The sequence below is a fragment of the Camelus dromedarius genome, chromosome 1 (assembly GCF_036321535.1).
Source record: "Camelus dromedarius isolate mCamDro1 chromosome 1, mCamDro1.pat, whole genome shotgun sequence".
Classification (NCBI taxonomy): domain Eukaryota; kingdom Metazoa; phylum Chordata; class Mammalia; order Artiodactyla; family Camelidae; genus Camelus; species Camelus dromedarius.
The window spans coordinates 119268524-119291473 of record NC_087436.1 but is presented as its reverse complement, the minus strand read 5'-3'; the positions used below and the strand labels follow the sequence as shown (position 1 = coordinate 119291473).

At 46.4% G+C, this 22950-nt stretch overlaps 1 protein-coding gene across 1 annotated transcript; it reads right to left on the bottom strand.

Moving 5' to 3' along the window:
• Window positions 1–18372: 18372 nt before the first annotated feature.
• On the bottom strand, window positions 18373–20012 carry BLOC1S4 (biogenesis of lysosomal organelles complex 1 subunit 4). Its single transcript, XM_010998497.3, has one exon. It carries the CDS (start codon window positions 19973–19975, stop codon window positions 19328–19330), a length of 648 nt encoding a protein of 215 aa, XP_010996799.3. The 5' UTR covers window positions 19976–20012; the 3' UTR covers window positions 18373–19327.
• Window positions 20013–22950: the final 2938 nt, after the last annotated feature.

The following is a 22950-nucleotide window of genomic DNA, read 5'->3' as shown; positions in this document are numbered from 1 at the left end:
AACCATTTTCTTACACAATTCCATAGTCTTTTCCACCTACAATCATGGATTGAATTTTTTTCAAGCTATTAAAAACTTTGAAAACATTTCAATGCCATGCACATTTTAAACATTTTATTTGTTTATTTACTTATTTATTTATTTTGATGGAGGGGGTAATTAGGTTTATTTATTTATTTATTTTTAGAGGATTGAACCCAGGACCTTGTGATGCTAAGCATGCGCTCTGCCACTTGAGCTGTACACTCCCCCACCTGTGCATCTTGATAGAGTTTAAACACACTGTGTGAGTACTTTTGTATCCTTTCCATACTTCACGCATAGCGTGGATACAGCCCTCATGGCTCACTGCTGTGTGGAAGCGCATCTACCGAGTGCATAATCATAATTCACTGAGCTGCTCTCCTCCTGATGGGCGGGTCTTTGCTACCACAGATGGTGTCTATTTTCATTTTGCATCCTTTCCCTGCATTTCAAAAATATTTCTCAAAGGGTGATTTTAAAACATTTTATTCTGTGTGTTTTTCTGTATTTTCAAGTAGTCTTTTATAATGCTGTATTACTTTGGTAATCAGGGACAAAATGTCATCTTTTAAAACTTTTTTTTATAGTAGTAAAACATGTTTGTGTTATGTAACATAAAGTTGATCATTTTAACCATTTTAAGTGTACGATTCAGGGGCATTAAGTTGTGTACCATCACCATTATCTAGTTCCAGAACTTTTTTTCATCATCCCAAACAAAAACTCTGATCTGCTGAGAGTTTCCCATTCCTCCCTGCCCCTCACTCCATGTAGCCTTTATTCTACTTTCTACCTCCATGAATTTGTCTATTCTAGGAACCTCATGTAAGTAGAATCATATTTGTTCTTTTGTGTCTGGCTTATTTCACTTAGCATGACGTTTTCAAGGTAGATCCATGTTGTAGCATGCGTCAGAAGTCCATTCCTTTTTACGGCTGAATAATACTCCATCATATGGACAGACCACGTTTTGTTTACCTATTCATTTAATGATGGATAGCTGGGCTGCTTCCATTTTTTGGCTGTTGTGAAAAATGCTGAACATGGGTGTACAAGTTATTTGTTTGGGTCTTGCTTTCAGCTCTTTTGGATACATACCTAGGAGTAGAATTGCTGAGTCATCTTGCAATTCTGTTTCCCTTTCTGAGGAACTGCCAAGCTGTTTTTCACAGCAGCTGCAGAACTAAATACCATAAAAAAAAACACATTTATCTTTAATACTGTTAAGATATCATACTACCCAAAGTGATCTACAGTTTCAGTGCAATTCACATAAAAGCCAAGCCATTTACAGCAGCCAAGACATGGAAGCAACCTAAATGCCAAACAACATTTATTGTAGAAATAGAAAAATCCATCCTAAAATTCATATGGAATCTCAAGGGACCTCAAAGAGTGAAAACAATCTTGAAAAAGAACAAAGTTCTTTTGTTCTAACACCTCCTGATTTAAAAACTTGCTAGAAAGCTACAGTTATCAAAGCAGTGTGGTAATGGCTTAAAGACAGATATGTAGACCGATGGAACAGAATCGAGAGCCCAGTAATAGACCCTTTATTTGGCAGGGCCCCGGCTTCCTGGGAAGTCACTACCTGGAGAGCAGGGAGACCAGAAGGGCCCTCAGTCCCCAAAGTCCAGGCACTGAAGGTGAGAGAGACAAGGAGTCCTTTCTGAAGTCCCTTCCGGTCACTCACACTTCAGGTTTAAGCCGAGAGGAAGGCTGGTTTCTTGTGTTTGATGTCAAGAAAGTAACAGGTTAGTTTGGTGCAGCTGTTATGGAAAACAGTATGGAGATTCCTTAAAAAACTAAAAATAGACTTACTATCATAAGATCCAAAAGTCCCACTTCCTGGAAATATATCTGGAGGAAACTCTAATTCAAAAAGACACCTGCACCCCAGTGTTCATAGCAGCACTGCTCACAATATCCAGGACATGGAAGCACCTAAATGTCCATCAACAGATGATTGGATAAAGAAGATGAGGTGTATATATACAATGGAATACTACTCAGCCATAAAAAAGAACGAAATAATGCCATTTGCAGCAACATGGATGGATCTGAGATTGTCATAATAAGTGAAGTAAGTCAGATAGAGAAAGACAAATATCACATAATATCACTTATATGTGGAATATTAAAAAAGGACACAAGGCAGGAGGGTATAGCTCAGGGGTAGAGTGCCCACTTAGCATTCACAAGGTCCTGAGTTCAATCCCCATTATCTACATTAAAATAAATACACCTAATTACCCCCCTCAAAAAGAAACAAAAATAATTTTAAAAAATAGAAGAAAAATGACCTAATAAAAAAGACACAAATCAACTTATTTACAAAACAGAAACAGACTCACAGTCATAGAAAACAAACTTAGGGTTGCAAGTGGGGAAGGGGATGGGGAGGGATAAATTGGGAGCTTGGGATTTGCAGATACACACTACTATACATAAAATAGATAAACAACAAGATCCTACTGCGCAGCACAGGGAACTGTATTCAATAACTTGTAATAACCTGTAATGAAAAAGGATAAGAAAAGGAACATATATCTGTACAACTGAATCACTGTGCTGCAAACTAGAAATTAACACGTTATAAACCGACTAGGCTTCAATTAAAAAAACCCAGAAAGTAGCAGGTGGTTTTGGAGACGTGGCTTGGAATGGTTGGTCTGAGGAGGGGCAGGGTGGAAGCTACAGCAGCAGCAGCAGGAGGAGGAAGAGGTGTGATGAGACTAAGAGTAACAGCACTGACCCTGACCGACTGGCGAAGGCCCCAATTCTCATCGCTGTCTCTTGAGTCCCCGCCCCCAGCCTTCCGCAGGATCCCCCTCTGCAGAGAGGCCTCCCCGACCGTGTGGCCACATCCACCTCCTCCTCGTGGGTCCTCGGCTAGAATGAGGGGTCCACACGAGCAGTGCTCTGTCCCTGTTCTTTCTTCAGTGCCTACAGCAGTGCCCGGAGCACAGTAGGTGCTTAAGGAATATATACCTGAGGAGTGAATGCGTCCTATAAAGAAAGTTTACTTTTGACAATGTTTCAGAGAGGTTGTGGAACTTTTCCAAGACCACACAGCCAGAAAGAGGCAGGGCTGTGATTTGGGCGTCAGAACCTCAGAGCCCGCTGCTGGGGGAGGTGGTGTTTGCAGGTGCTTCTCTGTGTGGCCTGACAGGACAGGCACACGCATGGGCTCCCAGGAGCAGAGCCTGCGACTGGCAGATTCTGTGCTGTCCTTGTCCTTGTCCTAGAGGATGACCGTCCCCTCCTCTCTCCTGCTGAGGGTTTACTCCTCCAAGTCCTGGCTTAACAACACCTCCTCTAGGAAGGCTTCCCTGGGTTGTCCCAATTCTCCTTCCGCCTCTAGACAATTCTTGTACAAGCTCCTACTGATTCACCTGTCACGGCCAATCACAGGTCCCCGGAAACACTCGGGGCAGGTGCGCCTGGACTTGAATCTGAATCTGCTGGTAGCTGTGGGACCCTGGGCTTATGACTTCACCCCTCTGAGCATGGCTCTCTCACTCGGACAGTGGAGACACTAACACTGCCCTGCCAAGGCCACCATAGCAAAGGACCACAGACGGGGGCTTAACAGAAACTTACTTTCTTATGATTTTGGAGGGTGGGAGTCCAAGATCAAGGTAAGGGCAGGGCTGTTCTACAGCCTCTCTCCTTGGCTTGCAGGCGGCCCTCTTCTCCCTGTGTCTCTGTATCATCTTCTCTTTGTGTGTGTTTGGCTGCTAGTCTCCTCTGCTTATGAGGACACCAGTCCTACTGGATACAGGCCCACCCTAGTGACCTCATTCTAACTTGATCACCTCTTTAAAGACCCTCTTTCCAAATACAGTCACACTCTGACGCACAGCGGGTTAGGACTTCACCATATGCATTTGAGGGGAAGACAGTTCAGCCCTTGGCACTGCTCCTAACCAGACTCTTGAATTCAATGCCTCTGACTAGGGGTTTCCCAGCCTCAGCTTGCACACTTCCAAGGACAGGGAGCTCTGTGCCTCCCAGGGTAATAAATGGTGAATGGTGACGTCTAGCAAGTGGCTGCGATCTTTCTGAGCAGCCCCACGTGGAGGTTGCTCCCTTTGGCCATGGAGAAATGGAGAGGGTCATTCACAGTCTTGGACAATTCCAGGCAGGTCAGTTGCTCCCTGAGCAGTGAGAGAGCTTGCTTGTTTTGGAAGACAAATTCAAAGGCAGTTTCCTGTCAGTAGAGTGCTCTGTGGTTTGTTATCTGCCTTGCGCAGAAGTGCTTTGGGAACACCCAAACAGCTGGATGCCTTGTTTGCGCTGATAGAGGTCAAGTCTGCACCCAGAGGAGGTTATTAAAAAGCTGTCTTGGGAGGGGGGATGGTTTTGGGAGTGGCCACTGCAAAACTGAAAATTATTTTCTTCCCCACCCAGATGAGTTAGATTGTTCTTGTGACATCCTAGCCAGATGGCAAAAGGATGCCACTAGGGACATTTGAATAAAGTCTTACGTCATTCAGTTTGGCTTTAAAAATCCATCCTCAGAGCTCAGCAAATAAAGCAATTATTATTATTATTTCACACTGATGTCATTCTATTTTTTCGTAAAAATTTTTTCACATTTCTATTTTATTTTTTGTAATTTCTCCATTTTCCTTTCTTATTTTGCTTATTTGTGCTCTCTCTTTTTTCTTCTTTGTGAGTTTGGCCAGAGGTTTGTTACTTTTATTTATCTTTCAAAAAACCAGCTTTTGGTTTGATTGATTTTTTTTCTATTTTTTTTTAATCTCTATTTTATTTATTTCCTCCCTGATCTTTATTATTTCCTTCCTTCTGCTGACTTTTGGGTTTTTTTGCTCTTCTTTTTCTAGTTCTTTTAGCTGGTGGGTTAGATTGTTTATCTGAGATTGTACACATTACAAACATTTTTTATATCATACGGCATAAAGAAGAAAACAAAAATTACCTTTAATTCCATTTCCCAGAAACAATCACTGTTAATATTTTGAAGCATTTCTTGTATTTCTCTGTCTCTCTCACTCTGCCCCACCCCTCATTAAAGAATACAAAAATTTCTTAAAAAAAAAAAAGATTGCATTGTATCTTTTGTACCCACTAGATCTGACCTATAGAGCAGTGAATGAGACAGACAAGCGCCCACCCTCCTGGAGCTCAGTCTAGAGAGGGAGACAGAAAATGAATATATAAATGAACTTGCAGGCTGTTTCCAATTTTCTTCTGTTACAAACAATACTGCATTGAGCTTTCTTACAGCAAAGTGTCTGAACACACACATGCTGATTGCATTAGGGTAGCTTTCAAAAAGTGGAATTTATGAGACACGGTCCATTATTTAAAAACAGTAATGATCATCTGGATGCACATTTATGTTAGTAGTATATTGGTGTTATCTGATTAATACTTCCTCTGTCTGCATTAGACAATTTTCAATTATAGACCCAGAGGTTCTCTGGATTAGAAGAGATTTTGCAACTATTCTGTCTAGGTTAGCCCCCTATTCCTCTCCCGATGTAGCTAACATACCCCCAGGGACAGAGAGCTCATTCCTTCCTCAGGCAATTCATCCCGTCTCTGCATGGTTCTGCCCTGGGACATGTCCCCCTATACTGAAATGAAATTGGTCCTCCTGGGCTTCCACTGACCCTGGTCTTTGAGACCTTGCAGAGCAAATCCAGGCCTCATCTTTGTACCAGCTCTGCTGAGCCCAAGGCTAGCTCCCTGTCCCCTCAGAGGGATGGTCTTTGGGTTTTAAAAAAATTAATTTATTTGGGGGAGGGTATAGCTCAGTGGTAGAGCTGCTAGTTAGCATGCATGAGGTCCTGGGTTCCATCCCCAGTACATTAACAAATAAATAAAAATAAACATAGTTACCTACCTCACAAATTAATTCATTTATTTTTATTTATGTTTAGTTGAAGTATAGTTAATTTACAACGTTGTGTTAGTTTCAAGTGTACAGCAAAGTGATTCAGTTTTATATATATGTATATATATGCTTTTTCAGATTCTTTTCCATTATAGGTTATTACAAAATATTGATAGCAGTCCTCTGTGCTCTACAATAGGTCCTTGTTGTTTATCTATTTTATACATAGTAATGTGTGTCTGTTAATCCCAAACTCCTAATTTATCCCTCTCCACCCTTTCCCCTTTAGTAACCATAAATTTGCTTTCTATGTGTGAGTCTATTTCTGTTTTGTAAATAAGCTCATTTGTATCATTTTTTTAGAATCCACATAAAAGTGATTCATATGATATTTATCTTTGTCTGATTTACTTAATATAATCATCTCTAGGTCCATCTATATTGCTGCAAATGGCATTATTTCGTTCTTTTTTTATAACTAAGTAGTATTCCGTTGTGTACATAGACACCACATCTTCTTTATTCAATCATGCTTTTTTTTTCTTTGTAGATTTATTTAGAGAGATACATACTGTATAGAGTGAAGGCTGTTTCAGAAGGCAAGAGAAAAGCCACAAGATGTGGGGGTTGGGTGCTCAGGTTAAAGTAAAAGTAGGTATACACTCCATAGGCAGTGTGTGGGCCGTCTCCGAAGAGGAGGGAGCGAGATATCTGTGTATTATGGAAATCAAACCCTTGTCGGTCACATCATTTCCAAACATTTTCTCCCAGTCTATAGGTTGTCTTTTCGTCTTGTTTATAGTTTCTTTTGCTGTGCAAAAGTTTAGAAGTTTGATTCGGTCCCATTTGTTTATTTTTGCTTTAATTTCTTTTGCCTTGGTAGACTGACCTAGGAAGACATTTCTATGATTTATGTCACAGAATGTTTTGCCTATGTTTTCATCTAGGAGATTGATGGTGTCTTGTCTTATGTTTAAGTCTTTAAGCCCTTTTGAGTTTATTTTTGTGTATGGTGTGAGTGAATGTTCTAACCTTACTAGTTTGCACGCGGCTGTCCAGCTTTCTCAACACCCCTTGCAGAGGGTTGGCTTTTGCATGGATTGCTCACACAGCTCCCGCCCCTGCTGAATGACATTTCCTTTCCAGAGGATTGCCTCACCTCCTCCAGGTAGCCTTCCCTGACTAGCTCTCCCCTAGGAGCCCCTGTCTCAGTCCTTGATCCATAAAAGCACCAGCCTCTTTTCCTGCCGGTTTTCTTTGCTCATGGCTTTAGGTCCTTCTGTCCATCCACTGGCCCCACGACTACCCCAGAAAGGCTTAGACGTGAGTGGGGAAGATCAGATGATTAAAGATAGACATATCAGAGGTGAGTGGATATAGTTCAAGTGGTAGAGCGCATGCTTAACATGCACCAGGTCCTGGGTTCAATCCCTGGTACCTCCACTAAAAATAAATAAATAAAATAAGTTACCCCCCCCCCACAATAAAAACATAGACATATAAGTCAAAGGTTCCTGCCCGTGTGCCCTGATCTCATTAACAAAGTCATTGATCCGTTGAATCATGGCCTCACTGATTCATAGCTCGATTTCTCAAGAGGGTAGTTGATTTGTTTACTCAATTGTTCTTCTAGCAAATCTTGACTGTGGCCTTCTCGAGCCAGGCCCTGTGCTGGGCTTTGGGGAATGCGCATGAACAAGACAGACAGCTCTTTGACCTGTGAAGCTGACCCTCTATTGAGGGACAAGACAAATGCTCAATACATGGGGAAAAATCAAACAGGGCCGTGAGACACGCTGGGGTCAGTGGTGGCAGATCCTAGTCCAAGGAGTAACTGCTTAAGCTCAGGCTTGAAGGACAGGGGGAGGCAGCCCCACAGACAGCAGAGGAACAGCCGTGCAAAGGCCCTGTGCCTGAGCGGGCTTGTGTGTTCCAGGCTCAGCAGGAAGCCTGCTTTCCAGCGGGCTGACCAGCGGCCCTGCCTGATGAACACGTGTTTTGCCCGTAACAAATCACCCCCTAATTTGAAGGGGTTGCCAGCGAGGAGGTGCCCTGTCTCTGGCCACACACAGCGCGTGTGTCTTCCTGGAAACCAGCAGAGGCAGCCCTCCCCCCAGCTGGCACAGCTCCTCCCTGAGAAGCCGGAGGAGCAGGCGGCGGAGTGGAGGGGAGAACAGGGCCGCATTGTGAGCGCCCCACAGGACGCTGCAGGGACAGAAGGCCTGAGTGTGTCCAGGGTGGGCAGGCGGGAGCTCGGAATTGCTCACTGGGCCTTCAGTCTCCAGGCCAAGCGAGCGGCCAGGAAGAAACAGGTCTTTATTACGGGGAGGCCCGGCACGGCCTGAAACGGAGGACACGCTGGGCTTTCCATCTGCAACCTTCCCAAGGCTTCTTGAGGGGTGGGGGCTGGACCCAGAGCCACAGGCATGTATAGATATAGTGAGTCAACATTTATAGTCCACCCCCCAGCCCCCACACGCCCTCCCATCTCCCTTCCCTCCTCCTTCTGCACCGCATAGGACAGAGAAGAAATGTTAAATTCTTACATGAAAGATGCTGTCTGGTGAATAACACCAGCCACACGAGGACCTCTGTACTCCTGGGCCAACGGCCCCTCAACAATCCCATGAATCAGGTACCCTTAGTAACCCCACTCTGCAGATGAGGAAACTGAGGGTCAGAGTGTCAGTAACTTGGCCAGGTTTACAGCTGGTAAATAATGGAATGGAATGGAACCAGGAATGGAACCCAGGTCTGTCTGAGCCCCGTGCCTGTGTTTCACCACCATGGTGTGTGTACATGTGTGTGTGTGTGACACAGAGAGAGAGAGAGAGAGAGAGAGAGAGAGACAGAAAGACAGAGAGAGAGAGAGAGAGAGAGAGAAATCTGGTTATTCCAGGGTGTGGTGAAAAAATCTGACTTGGTCAGGACACGCAGGGTGGGCTTACTCACAGCGGCTGTTGGGAAAGAGAACCCTCAAAGTGCCCCTGGCCAGTGACCAGAACATAGTACCTGCTCTTCAGGCTGGGGCATGTCCTTCACGGGGTCAAAGCGCTAGGAAGCTGGGTCAGTCCCTGGAAGCCCCGTAGGCAGGACCAGGAAGAGGGAGGGGAAGGGGAATAAGGAGGAGGGGGCCCTAAGGCAGACCCACCTGCCTGGGATGCTGGGATCCAGTGTTTGTAGGCTTTACCCTCCTCACTGTTGGCCGGCCTCTGACCAGGATCCTCCCACCCATCCTCCCCACTGCAGTCCCCAGAGAGTCTCTGAGTCAAATTCCCCCGCCCTTCCCCTTGTTTAGATCTTCCTGGAGATGTATTCCAAGGCCGCTGGGCCTGCCCCTTCTCTCCCTCACCTCCGGCCTCCCCCGACTTTGGACTTGGCACTCTAACAAAGCTCTCCAAGGGCGCTGGGCTCAGCCTCCCTGCCTGCGCGGTGGTTACTCTGCTGGCATCCTTCCCTGATGGCCCCGCCTGGCGGGTCCCTCCCCTCCTCTGAGACTCCCGCGGACTCTGGCCGGCCGGACTCCGAGGCCCTTGCCCTTTCCCTGCCCAGGGGTCCTGAGCCGCTCCCCTCTCAAGAGTAGGGTGGGTGGTCCCATTACTCTGGCTATGGAGCAAATGACCCCAAGACTTTGCGGCCTGAAAAAACCACTTGTTAAGCTCATGGATTTCCTAGGCTCTGAATTTAGGCTCATCGGGGTCTCAGCTGGAGTCACCTGGAGGAGTGTTCAGGTCCGTAAGTCTGTCTGGTGGGAACCACGTAAGGAGGTTCATGGGATTGTGGTCATTGAGGAAGATACAGGGCCGGCCCCCAGCAGGTCCACAGGAGGTTTTGTTGTTCTATTGAGTCCAGGCAGTCCCACTGCAGCTTCCAGACGAGGAAACAGGCCTGGAGAACTTGCTCCAGGCCCTCAGCTCTGGGGACCTCCATTTGGCTGCAAACACTGCCCTCTAGTGACCAGAGGCGGGATGTCCAGGAGCCCAAGGCCTGAGAACCTGCGTTGACTTGGGGGAGCTGGTGGTGGGGGTTGGCCCTGCCCCTCCTGGACCATCGGGCAAACTCTTGAACCTCGGCAAGTTCCCGCAGAGTGAGGTCAACACCCATTTACGTCGTCAGGCTCCGTCATCCTGGTGATCCCTCATCATTGACACCCTTACAGATCTCTGTGGTCACTAGGGGGCAGTGTGGTACAGATTGGACCCACTACCTGCTCAGTGGCCGTGGGGTGACCAGACGACCACAGGGTTAAAGTGCCCTCAGACTTATTTGAGGAGAACATCAGTGACTCCTGGGGCCCAGATAAAGCCCACAGTCTTTGAAGAGGCTTGGGAGGCCCCACCCACTTCCTGTCCTCCCCTCTAGTCTCAAAGCTTCAAGCCCCAGAGGTTCCTGCTACTTGAAGTCAACCAGCAGCAGAAGAGGCCCAGGCTCTGCAGGCCTGTAGGAGTCTGACCAGCAGCCCAGCTGCAGGTTCTTTGCTCCCATCTCGTGCTTAGCCAGTTTTTTTTTTCTTTTAAAAAAGGTGAAATTCAGTATGCCAAGCTGAATTTTCATACTCTAATTGCACAAAGATGTTTCCACTGTATTATATGCTCTGTCTCTGTGTGTTTGCACATGCTGTTCCCTCTGCCAGGAATGCCCCTCCCCTGAAATCTCTCTCTGGCAAACTTTGACTCATCTTGCAATGCTCAGCTCAGTCCTCAGCCCCTCCAGGGAGCCATCCCTGACTGCCTACCCCAACCTCGGACCTCAAATAGAAGGCCAAGGTTTTTTCTTGGGACCACCTTGATGACTCTTTAGCTGTCTGTCCTGTACTGTTCCCTGAGGTCAGAGACTGGATCTTATTCACATCTGTGTCCTCCATGCCCAGACCAGTACCCAGAACGTGTTATGAACTTAAAACAGTGTCTGTTGGGTGAAAAATAAAGAACTGCATGTATAGATGAGGCCATCCAGGGGCGTGGCTAAGAACTCAGACCCTGGAACCAGCCTGCCTGCGTCCAGCTTCCATTTCTGCCACTTATACGCTGTGTGACCTCAGGTAGTTTCCTTGGCTTCTCTGGGCCTCAGTTACTTCAAAGGCTAGAAGACACTGAAAGTTACGTATCTTCCAGCTCCTAACCACACATTTCATCAGGCAGTAATTTTTTTTTTAATCCCAGCTGATTCTAAGACTGGGAGGAAATATAAAGAAGTATAAAATACAAGAGGAAAACTAAGATGCAGAAAGAGCACCGAAGTCGGAGCCTTGACATCACTGGGCGTGGCCGTGGGTGGCCCCGCCCCCGCCCCGCCCTTCCCGCCATTCTGAGGTGCTAATTGCGGAATCTATTCGATTAGCTCATTGTTCCTCACATGCTCCTCTGTAGGTGTGTTAGCATCACCATTTTATAGGCGGGGAAACTGAGGCAAGGTGAAGTAAATACGATTTCCCAGAGTAAGCCAGCTGAGAGGTGGCTGAGCTGGGATTTGAACCCACGTAGTCCAGCCCTTGAACCAGGCACTCACCGCTTCACTGTGCCACCTCTTGTGTGTCGTTCCCTCTGCCTTCTCAAGAGATCCAGTCCCCCGCCCCCCATGGCTGAGGGCTCCCAGAGCCCCCACATCCAGTGGACCCTGTCTCAACACCGCACACACGCACGCACACGCACACGCGCACGCGCGCGCACATCCGCACACACACATGGGCACAGATCTCCACCTGAAAGAGTGTGGCTTTCTGTCCTTTCTCTGTGCAAGGGTCAGGTTCGAGCCCCATTATCACTGCCCCAGATTTGTCCAGTGACAGTCAGGACAAATGGCCAGGAAGTGGAATTCCCACAGGTAGGGGATGAACACCCCACACCAGGGCCTTCCTCCCCTGTCTTCACTCAGGAACCTCACAGACGGCCTGGGCGCCACACCTCTGGCCAACTCAGGGCCTTTGCCCTTGTTGTTCCCTTGGGCCTCAGCTGCTCTGCTCTGCCGATTGCGGTCAGCCTGCCTGCCTCCCTCTTCTGGTTCAGGTCTCAGCATGGATGAAACCTCTGCCAGAGGCTTTCTCCATCCTGGACCATCCTGGGAGCATCCTGCATGGGGAGCGGGATGGCGCAGTGGTCCACGGGGGTGGGCTGGAGTGGCTCTCCAGCATGCAAGGCACTCTGCTCACAGCCAGATTAGAAGCAAATGACATCGTCTCTGTGCTTCTGCTTCCCGTCTGAAAAATGAGATCACCTCTCAGTCCTCACCTAGCAGAAGTGAGTGAGAGGATGGGCACAAGGCAGAGTCCATGCTGGCTGTGGAGACAGGCCGAGGGGAATCACTGCCCAGGGCCCTCGGGAGAGCATCCAGCCTGCACAGAGCCCAGACCTGGGGGAGAGGAAAGGAGTCAAGGCCTCTTTCCAAGAAGGGAAGAGAGACAACATGACACCAAAAGGAATAAACTCTGGACACAGGGGACAGCCTGGATGGAGCTCAGGGCATTGTGCTGTGTGGACAAAGCCACTCTCAGAAGACTGTATGCTGGGACCCCATTCACATATCACTCTCAACATAAAAATTATACACATAAGCGGGGAGCGCAGATCAGTGGTTGCAGGCGTTGGGGTGGTGAGGGGGTGGCCACGGGGGGTAGCACGAGAGATTTTTTTCTGTAATGACAGAACAGTTCTGTATCCTGATTGGGGTGGTGGTTACACAAATCTACATGCAATAACATTCACAGAACTATATACAAAGAGAAAAAGAGAGAGCATGGAAAAGCAGGAGAAATCTAAATAAGGTCTGTGGTTTGGTTCGTAGTACTGTGCCTGTCAGCTTCCAGGTCCTGGCCGTCGCATTATGGTTTTGTAAGATGCTGTCACTGGGTAGCTGGGGGAAGGCCGTGCGGGAGCTCTCTAAATTATTTTTGCAACTTCTCTGCAAGTCTAAGATGACTTCAGAATAAAAACACTAAGACTACTTCATCCAGCAGCAGCAGAATGCACACTCTTCTCGAGCTCACACAGAACACTCACCAAGATAGACCACTAAGACAGGTCATAAAATACACCTCATGTTTAAAAGAACACCCACCATACAATGTACACGCTCAGACAGTCAGGGACAGAAGGATGGCTGGGAAACCCCAAGATACTTGGAGATGAAAGAATACTCTTCTAAATAACACATGAGTCAAAGAAGAAATCTCAAGAGAGATAGTTAAAGATCCTGAGCTACATGAGAGTGAAAATACAGCGCATCAGCATTTGGGGGAACGCAGTGAGGGAAATTGACGCGTCTTTCAGAAGACGCGTCTAAAATCAATCATCTGAGCTTCTATCTTAGGAAACTAGAAAAAAGGAGAGCAAATTCAATCCAAAGTAGGCAGAAGAAACAAAAAAAGACACTGAGAAGATCCCGTTTGAAGTCTTGGTGGTCTGTGTGCAATTTATTAACAAAATTCCAGGTGGTATGCCCCCTGCGTGACGGTAGTTTTTTGGCTTCTTAGCTGTGAGTCAATACCTGTCTGCAGCTTGAGTGTGGCCGCCCACCTCTTTTGGTTTCTTTGGAGTCCCTGAATTGGTGTCTCTGAAGTCAGAGTTGGCATCCAGCTTCTGCCTCTCTCTGGCAGAGCGGGTTCTGCAGGTGGCGCATCCCTGCCAGCCTGGATGGGCTCAGCTGGTACACCAGGAGGCCAGGGTGCAGCTCGGCTCCCTGAAGGTTAGTGGTCCTTCTTGTTCTCCGAGCTTCGTTACCTGTGTGCTGGAATGGAGGTGGGGCTTGTCCCTGTGGGCAAAGAGCTCTACCTGGGCCCTGCTGCCCACTGCCAGGAAGGTGGGTTTCCTGAGCAGATCACAGTGGCTGCAGGGACAACTGCCCATCTGCCCACCCGGCCAAAGCCAACAATGAAGGAAACTCTGCGGGGACAGTGACTGTAATTCAGTAACTCCACCCAGCCAAGAAATGAGCCCGGGAGGCCCAAGGCTTGCACCCCGCGCCCAGATAAATCACTCTCCTCCTGGGTGCTGGTGGGGAGGGTGGATAGGATAGTGACTCAGGGAGACAGGGGAACAGAGCACCTGGTGGCATTGTTACCATTGCTATTGGTATCATCTACCCTGAAATACCTCTGCCTCCTCATCACCTCACACCCATCAGGATGGCCATGGTCAAAAAGACTCCAAGAATAACACGTGTTGGTGAGGCTGTGGAGGATCCAGGACTCTCACCCACGGCTGGTGGGAATGTCAATGGTGCAGCCACTGTGGAAACACTATGGTGGTTCCTCAAAATATTGAAAAGAGAACCACCATGTGATCCAGCAACTCCACTTCTGGGTGCATATCCCCCACACTGAAAGTGGGGTCTCAAAGAGATATTTATACCCCCCACACCCCCTTCATAGCAGCATTACTCACAATAGCCAAAAGGTAGAAGCAATCCAAGTGTCCAGCAACAGGATAAACAAGATGTGGACCGTCCACACAATGGGATATTTTTCAGCCTTAAAAAGGAAAGAAATCCTTTTGATATCTTGTAATAACCTATAATGGAAAAGAATCTGAAAAAGAATATATATATATATACATACACAACAGAATCACTTTGATGCACACCTGAAACTAACATAACATTGTAAGTCAACTATACTTCAGTAAAAAAAGAAATTGTCACACACTACAACGTGGATGAAACTTGAAGACATTATGCTCAATGAAATAACCTAGTTACAAGAAGACAAATACTGCGTGATTGTCCTCACATGGGGTCCTCAGAGTAGTCAAATCCACTGAGGCAGAAACTGTAAGTCTGGTCCCCAGGGGCTGGGGGAGTTGGGGTGGGGAGCTGTTGAACGTGGACAGAGTTTCAGTTTTGCAAGATGAAGGGTTGTGGAGAGGGATGGTGCTGACAGCTGCACACGGTGTGAATGTACTTAATGCCACTGAACTGGACGCCGAAAAAATGGTTAAGATGGTAAGTTATGTTATGTGTATTTTACCACAATTTTTTGGAGAAAAGAATAACAATGATTGAACTATAAAAAAATTACAGAAAAAAAATCAAAGAACACTTACGTTTGCAACTCGAATGCCTTCCTGAACAATCTTATAAAGCAGTAGTGCTGGCACTTGAACTTCAATCTGTCCCAAACTACCCACAATTGTCACATCACTAACATGCCCCTTAAACCCTCCCATCCTGCTGGTTCTTATCTCGAGTCATAGTGTCACAGGGAACCATGGGCTACTGAGAAAGTCTCTGGGGAACATTTCACAATCTAGACAGTGACAGATACTTTGTATGAGGGGAAGGGAGGTGGTGTAGGAGGGGAGGGGGTCTGTTTTTTTTCCCCCTAGGAAAACACTGAAATCAGTTTTGCCAGGACAAGGAGCTGAATTAACATCAGTCCTGGACATTCATTCACATGCGTTTCGAGCTCCTGTCGTGTGCCCAGCACTGTGCCAGGTGCTACAGATTCGGGGCCGCACAAAATGGACAAAGGCCATGCTCCTCGCCCTAGTGGGGGAGTCAGAAAAACAACAAGCAAATAAATAAATGAGCATGCTTGTTTCAGGAGAGAGAAGAGCAGGGGGGCGAGGACAGCAAACAGGGAGAGGGGTGTTGCCCTCAGCTACTGTCCCCACCCCCCCACGCCCGGTGCAAGGCGAGCAGCCAGCTGTGGTCCTCGCACTGTGAACCCCTCTGGTGGACAGGGTCTGGTGGCTCTGCCTGCCAGATGCTGGTGCGTTTAAGTCCTGAAGGCTGGGGGCGACCAGCTGCTTTCAGGTGGCTGTTCCTTCTCCCACAGCGCCCCTTTCTGGGAAGGAGCTGTTACTGCAGCCAAGGACACTTGGAATTACAGGAGCATTTGTCCCAGTCACTCCCTTCCTCCTACCCCGGGGTCTCCCGCAATCATAGGCTGACCCCTCCCCTTTGAGGATGAAAATCACAGAGAAGAATCTCATTCTAAAAGAAATGCATTTCCTTCTCTATTACTGGGACTAAGGATTTAGGTCACTTTGGAAAATGTTGTTTTACAAATGATTTTTAACCTTTTGTAAATGAAGTCTCTAGAAAGATAGTTCTACGCGTTCTAGATCAGCATCCCTGAGGCACGGTAAGAACGCGGCCTTCCTGGAGCCCCAGGAATACCCCTGCGGACTTAGTAAGTTTAGTCCATGAACTTTGGGTTGGACTAAGTGCGTGTCTGAGTCTCTCGCTCGCACTGGCCTGTCCAGTTCTTGGGAGAAAAACCACATCTTATTTGCCATTAGGTCTTCAGCCCTCCCATGGTGCTTGATTTCCCAGTAAACATGTGACTGAGTTACTGTTTTTGCCAGTCTGCCCCACAAGCCTCACGGGGTGCCCAGCTTTCTTCTAGCTGTATTCACTCTGCAGGTCTGCGTCACTCACTCAGGTGTTGAGCGTGCTGGGCACGAGGTGAGCATAGAGCCCAGGAGGAGCAGGACCGTCAGAGCCCGTGCCCGCCTGGAGGTGTGTGAGGATGTCATCACATAACGACCCAGACACAACAGTGGTGAGTGCCATGTGGGGGACATGCCTGGCATGTCCCAGGACCGAGGTGAAGCTGGAAGGATGTTGAGTGACGGAGGGGAGAGAAGCCCAGGCCACGGTCTGTGAGGGTGTGAGGACCAGATCCTGCAGGCTGACCACAGCACAAATTTTGGATTTTATTTGAACATAATGAGGGAAATCTATGAGGGTTTAAGGCAAAGCCCAACGTGTCTGATGTCTGGTTTTTAAAGACCCCTCTGGCCGCCGTGTGCTATGTGAAACGTGGCTTGGAGAGGGGATGGGGGAAGCAGGAAACCATTAAGGTTCGGCTGAGTGGCCCCGGTGAGATGTTAACTCTGGTTTTAGTTTTTTAAAGAAATCTCCATACTGTTTTCCATACTGACGGCACCAAATTACATTCCCAACACGTAGGACAGAATTCACATTCTTACATTCATGATGGACCCACCTCCTCACACGTGGTCCAAGACTCATAGTCCTAAAAGTTCTGGCTTGGAGGATAAGAAGCCACAAGGTGCTTACTACCTCATTTGTACCCAATTTTATACATGTGAATAATTAGTACCCAATTGTATGTATGCGTCCAAAGTGACTCCTGGATGCCCGAGGCTGCCTGTGGACAAGGGATATCCTGTGCATTCCTGAAAACTCAAAGTAATTATTGTGCTCTCAGGTGTGAAGTGAATGTGTTAACTGACTCCAGTATGATTGTTAGGGTGCTCCTCTCAAACCTTCTTAGGCCCCAGCCCCATCCCTGTTTATTCTTCTAGGAAGTAGGGGAGCCCTAGACCCCAGCAGCAGAGATGGTCTGCAGGGCTCACCGAGGACAAAAACTGGGCCTCACTCTACTGCTTCAGGAGTGGGAGCCTCTCTCCCAACTTGTTACAGATTTAGCTAGAGGGGGAAGGACCAGTTTTCCAAGATCCACAAGGGTCTTCTTAATTCTCCAGCTGGTAAGAGGTGGGAGAGGAGGGAGCCAGGAGGTCTGAAGGTGGTCTGGTAGTGCCAAAGAGAGCTGGGGTGTGCCTGGCTCCCCCAACCCGCATTCTAGAACAGAAAAGTGACTTTTATCTAATGTGTCTGTACTTTGCAAGTCTGCTTCAAGTCCACGTTCCAGACAAGGCCCTCCACTCGCCTCTATGTCGAAACCTCTGGGACACCACTAATTAACCAAGAGAATTTCAGAGCCCAAGTTCCCTTAGAGGTAAGGGACACATATAAGCAAATTATCTTCTAAACCAGGACTGTTTTTTTTAAATGTCCTGCCAGTAAACTGTTTATAATTAGCTTTAAAAACTGTTAAGCTGAATTTCACTTTCACTGGTTATTATACTTTTAATTTTCTCAACACAATTTACTTTCTCATATATATATACATATACATATTTATATATATAAGTATATATATATATATAGCAACATTATCTATTTCTAGTTAGGAAAGTTTTACTTTATAGCCCACTTGTTAACTTATGTGTTCTGGAATTTGGGGTTTCTATTATGCAGATATTAAATCTCAGCTTTAAAGTTATTCAACTTTTTCGTAATTTGTCTTAATTACTGACTTTTTAATATTCACAAGTTTAAAAACCACTTTAGTAATATACATGTTATGTAAAGAAGCTATTTTCATATTCAGTGAGTATGTCATAGGCATATAAATCCTTAGAGCACTGCCCAGCAGTCGCCAGATACTAAATGTAGGTTACTCATTCTTTCCACTTCTAAATTCAGTTCTTCAATTTGTCAGTGAGCTGCCTGAATTAAAAAATGTAACTGTGTTACACAGAAGGTCCATGAAAGCTAAGGTTGAGATTACAAGATCAGATTCTTCGTAATACAGAGCTAAGTGAGAATACACCTACTCAATCAACCTCAACGACCTGTGACAAATGGCACAAAAGCAGCCTGAGCTGTATGCTTGTCTGAGCTCTGCTGACTACAATGACCACCTTATAAAACAGACGAAAACCAGAATCAAAGCCTGTTGTAGCTGCACGGGATCTTTAGAAGTCCATGTTGTCAGGTTGTGAAAGAACAAAATCCTAGCACCCGCCGTTCACACAAATGATTTAAGAATTCTTTCCCCTCAAAATGAACAGTTAAACCATTGTCATTAATAATTCTGTGAAACAGTAGCTAACATTTGGGGTGCTCCTCTCAAAGCTTCTTAGACCCCAGCCCCAAGCCACTTTTCTTTTTCCCACTCCTAAAATCATAAGCACAACATGTCAACTTTCAAACAAAGAAGGGAAATATGTAAAGTCCCTTTCAGATGGAAAGCGTTTTCAGTAAAACTTAAATTTTTTATTATTTAAATGATAAACCAAATGTTGGCAATTACGTATAGACCTTCTTGCTGTGGACAAATTAAGATTGTGAGGTTGTACTTTCAGAATCAGCCTCAGAATTAGTTGCAGTAAGTCAATACTTTCTCAGAAACTGTATAATTTCCTTCGGCTTACAATCCATTATATGGAAAGCTTAGTATAATGTTTAATAATTTACCTTCTACCCTAAAAGTAAACTATAGAAAACGGAATCACTGTTAGGATCGAAATAACAAGGCTTTAAAGGTTCAGTAGTTTTTCTTAAGAGTATACAAATATACAAATCTTGAAAAAGTAACAGTTAACCTGTAAAATCCATAAAAATAACATTTCTGGCACAGTGAACCAAGTTCATTCATTTTACTTCCCGGATTCCCCTCCCCCCACCCCGCTCCGCACCAGTTTTCAAGTTTGAACTGGAAGACGTAGAAAATCATTCATCTACGTGAAACAGTGAAGACAGAGGGAAATTGTGCAAAAAAAAAAAAACTTTAAAATTCCATACACCAATGTCATGTATGTCTAGTAACAGGACTTCCAACTGATTAAATTAATACTCAAGATAATTTGAGACCGTGTCCTCCTGCAGCACTGCCCGGCGGACTCAGATTTAAGGTCTTTCGCCGCAACAGGGAAAGTGGTCTTCGGTCCGAAACAGGACGGGGGGTTCGTAGCCGGTCGGCTGTGACCTGCTGGAAGGCGCCTTGTTGAAGAAGGAGGGCACGTTAATGGTGTGCAGAAATTTCCTGAATGTGCTGGGAAAAGTCCCCAGCTCGGCCTCCGCCCTGGCGACCTGCTCCTCCAACCTGGCCACGCTGGAGCCGATCATCCCGACGAAGGCCTCGAGCCGGTCGATCTTGCTGTAGACCCGCCGCATCTCGGTGGCCTTCGCGTAGATGCGCGGCACGCCCTCGCTGACGACGTGCGAGGAGTCGCCGCGCAGCATGTCCAGCATGCCCACAAACTCGTCCACCCTGGTGAGCAGGTCCTCCAGGCTCGCGTCCAGCGCCTCGACCTCAGGCCGCACCCCCGCGCCGGGCAGCAGGCAGGCGGCGTAGCCCGCGGCGGCGCGGCGCAGCAGCGGCAGGTCCCGGCCCGGCGCGCCCAGCTCGCCGCTCTCGTCCTCCCACGGCCCCGAGGCGCTGCTGTGGCTCTGGGACACGTTGCCGCTGTCCCCGCTCCAGGCCGCAACCTGGGGCTCGGCCTCCTCGGCCGGCCCCTCGCGGGGCGGCCCGCAGTCCACCGGCCGATCCTCCATGACCAGCGACGGCCCGGACTGCCAGCCCCGCTTCCGGTCTCCGCGCGCACGCGCACGCACAACATGCAGGCCCACTTCCGGCCACCGCGCGAGCACGTACGCGCACGCGCACCCGCTCGCCCGCGCACGTGCACGCGCGCACACCCACAGCACTTTTTTAAAAAAAATAATAAGGTGTAACAGGAATACGATAAAGTTCATGCATCTTAAGTGTACACACTGATTACTTTTTACATATTCATACAACCATGTAATCTCCATTCAGGTCAAGATGTAGAATATGTCCAGGACCCATGAAGATCTCCCTCCCGCCCTTAGTTTCTTCTGGCTGTTTATAGTAAATTGAGAGAGAAGAGAGAGAAGCAAGAGGGTGGACTGATAAACTTTTATACTCTTGATGAGTTTGAAAGTTCTCAGCTTCTTCGGATGATTAAAATAAAGAAACAAAATTAAGAAATGGCTTTATAGTAGGGATCAAATCCCGGACACTGCCAGAAAAACCAAGGAATTGTGACTCTAAAATATCTCTTAATCAATAGTCAATCAAAGAAAGAAATGGGGAATTTTATTCAAGCCAGCCTGAGGATTATAATCTAAGAGACAATCTTTCAGAAAGTGCTGAGGGCTGTTCCGCCAGTTGGGGGTCAAAGCACAATTACATGTTCTCCAGACAAAGGGTTACTCAACAAGGAACATACTGACAGTTTACATGGTCCATATCTACACCTACAAGGCGAGTAGTGGGTCACCGTGAGCCCTTACAGGCTTGAGAAAGGAATGTTATCTTCTAAGGCGTTACCTTCCTTGTGCCAGGAGAAAACTGCTTTTTTGGGGGGGGATGAGGGGTGGCAAGCAGGCACTCCTGAGACTTCTAAAGGAATCTAGTTAATGTATAATGCAGATACACCATCCAGTCTAAAGAGGGATAGTGGCCCAAATGGGCAGAGAGAGAATTTTATTTTTAAAAGTAATCCTGTCCTGCCTTAAAATAATTTCATATCATCAAACTCCACCCCCTTTAGTGGCCTAATATATTGTTAAATAAGAAAAAGTCAACTTTGTCTAAAATATTTGCTCCCATTTTCCAGTTGCTCCATTATTATGTGTTGAATGGAGAAAAACAGAGAGGAAAATGATGTAAAATCTTAAAAAAAAATCTCAAATATCAAAGATGGTGGCTCAAAGTACCATTTAGTCAGAATAACAGTTCTTTAAAGAGATTGAAGATGTGCCTCACAGAATCTCTCTAACAATAGGGTCTCTAGGAAGCTTAAGGACCTGTCCCTTGGCATTATCAACAGAAGCCCATTGTAGAGATGGGCTTATCCAAAGGGATTTGAAGGTGGGCCTTTTGTCTAATGGAGTCTAATGAGATTCACAGGAAAACTACAGTTTTTTAAGATCATTATATCAGAAGAAACAATGCAGCTTGGACTAGAAGGGACTGAGATGGTACAAAATGAAAGGCCTTTGGACCCTCCAAACTTCTAGAAGCATGAACAGGATGAGAAAATTACTCATCTGTAAACTCATGCTACATGAAAAAGGAAGTGTGCTTCAAAGGGTGGAGCCAAGAGCCTAGATGATAGAGCTGAGACACGGAGAATTATTCCTCAACTTTGAGAGTGGGCCGAAGAATTACTATGCACCAGTGACTCACTTGTGGCTCCCATTTCTCCCCTTATTTGAACAGGAATGCTCGTAACAGTTATCCTAGGCCTGTCCAACAATTGTATATTGGATGTGTGGGGGCAAATAATTTCTTTCTTTAGTTTTAAACTTCTACAGATCGGGTAGAACTGTGGTCTAGGGTCTGGACTTAAGACACCACAGTCATGGAGACTTACCCACATTTGACCTAATTTAGATAACAAAATTCTGGACTTAGAGATGATGCTACAATAGGATGCCACTTTTGGGTACCTTGGGTGAGGGTATGGCTTGCATGTTAGAGGGACATGAATCATTAGTGGCTGGAGAGCAGACTGTGGTGGCCAGCCTTCAAGGTGACCCCCAATGGTCTCCACCTCTTGTTGTTCATGCTCTTGTATATTCCTCCCCGTTGAGTGTGTACTAGACATGGTGACTCACTCACAGTAAACAGAAAAAGGCAGCAATGGTGGTCTGTGAATTAAGAGGTTAGGTCATAAGAGGAGATGTTATTTCTTTCTTTCAAATCATTTGCTCTGGGGAAAACCAGCTGACTTCTTGTGGACATCTGTGGAGAAAGCTACATAGCAAGGAACTGAGGTCTTTTACCAACAGCTAGCAAAAAACAGCCTCCTTCCAATAACCGCATGAGTAAGCCATCTTGGAAGTGAATCCTCCAGCCCCATGCAAGCCCAGAGATGACTGCAGACCCAACTGATACCTTGACTACAGCCTAATTAAATGTCCTGTGCTGAAACTATGTGAGATAATAAATACCTGTTATTTCAAGCTGCTAAACTTTGGGGCAATTTGTTATGCAGCAATAGATAGTTAATATAGCATTGAAGGAATATACAATTTATTTATTTTATTTATTTATTCTCTTGCTGATGAATATTTATGTTGTTTTAGCTTTAGGGCTATTATAATAAAGCTGCTATGAATATTCTTCTGTGTATCTTTTTGTGGAAAAATGTACTCAGTCTCTTTACTGTAAACCAAAGCATCAAATTGGTTAGGTCATAGGGTTGGTTCATGCTTAGTCTTAGGAGATAGTGCCAAATAGTTTTCCAAAGTTGTGCCAATTTACATTCCTATTGTTATGGACTGAATGTATATGTCTCCCCCCACCACCCCAAATTCACTTGTTGAAGCCCTAACACCCAGTGTGACTGTATTTGTAGCAAGGAATTAATTAAGGTTAAGTGAGGTCATGAGAGTGGAGTGCTGATCTGATAGGATTAGTGTTCCTGTAAGAAGAGACACCAGAGCTCGTTGCTCTCTCCCTCCCCACCCCGCCCCCACCTGTACGCACACAAAAAGGT

Coding starts and splice junctions, on each gene's coding strand:
- BLOC1S4 (XM_010998497.3), bottom strand. CDS start 19,975: ATGGAGGATCGGCCGGTGGACTGCGGGCCGCCCCGCGAGGGGCCGGCC.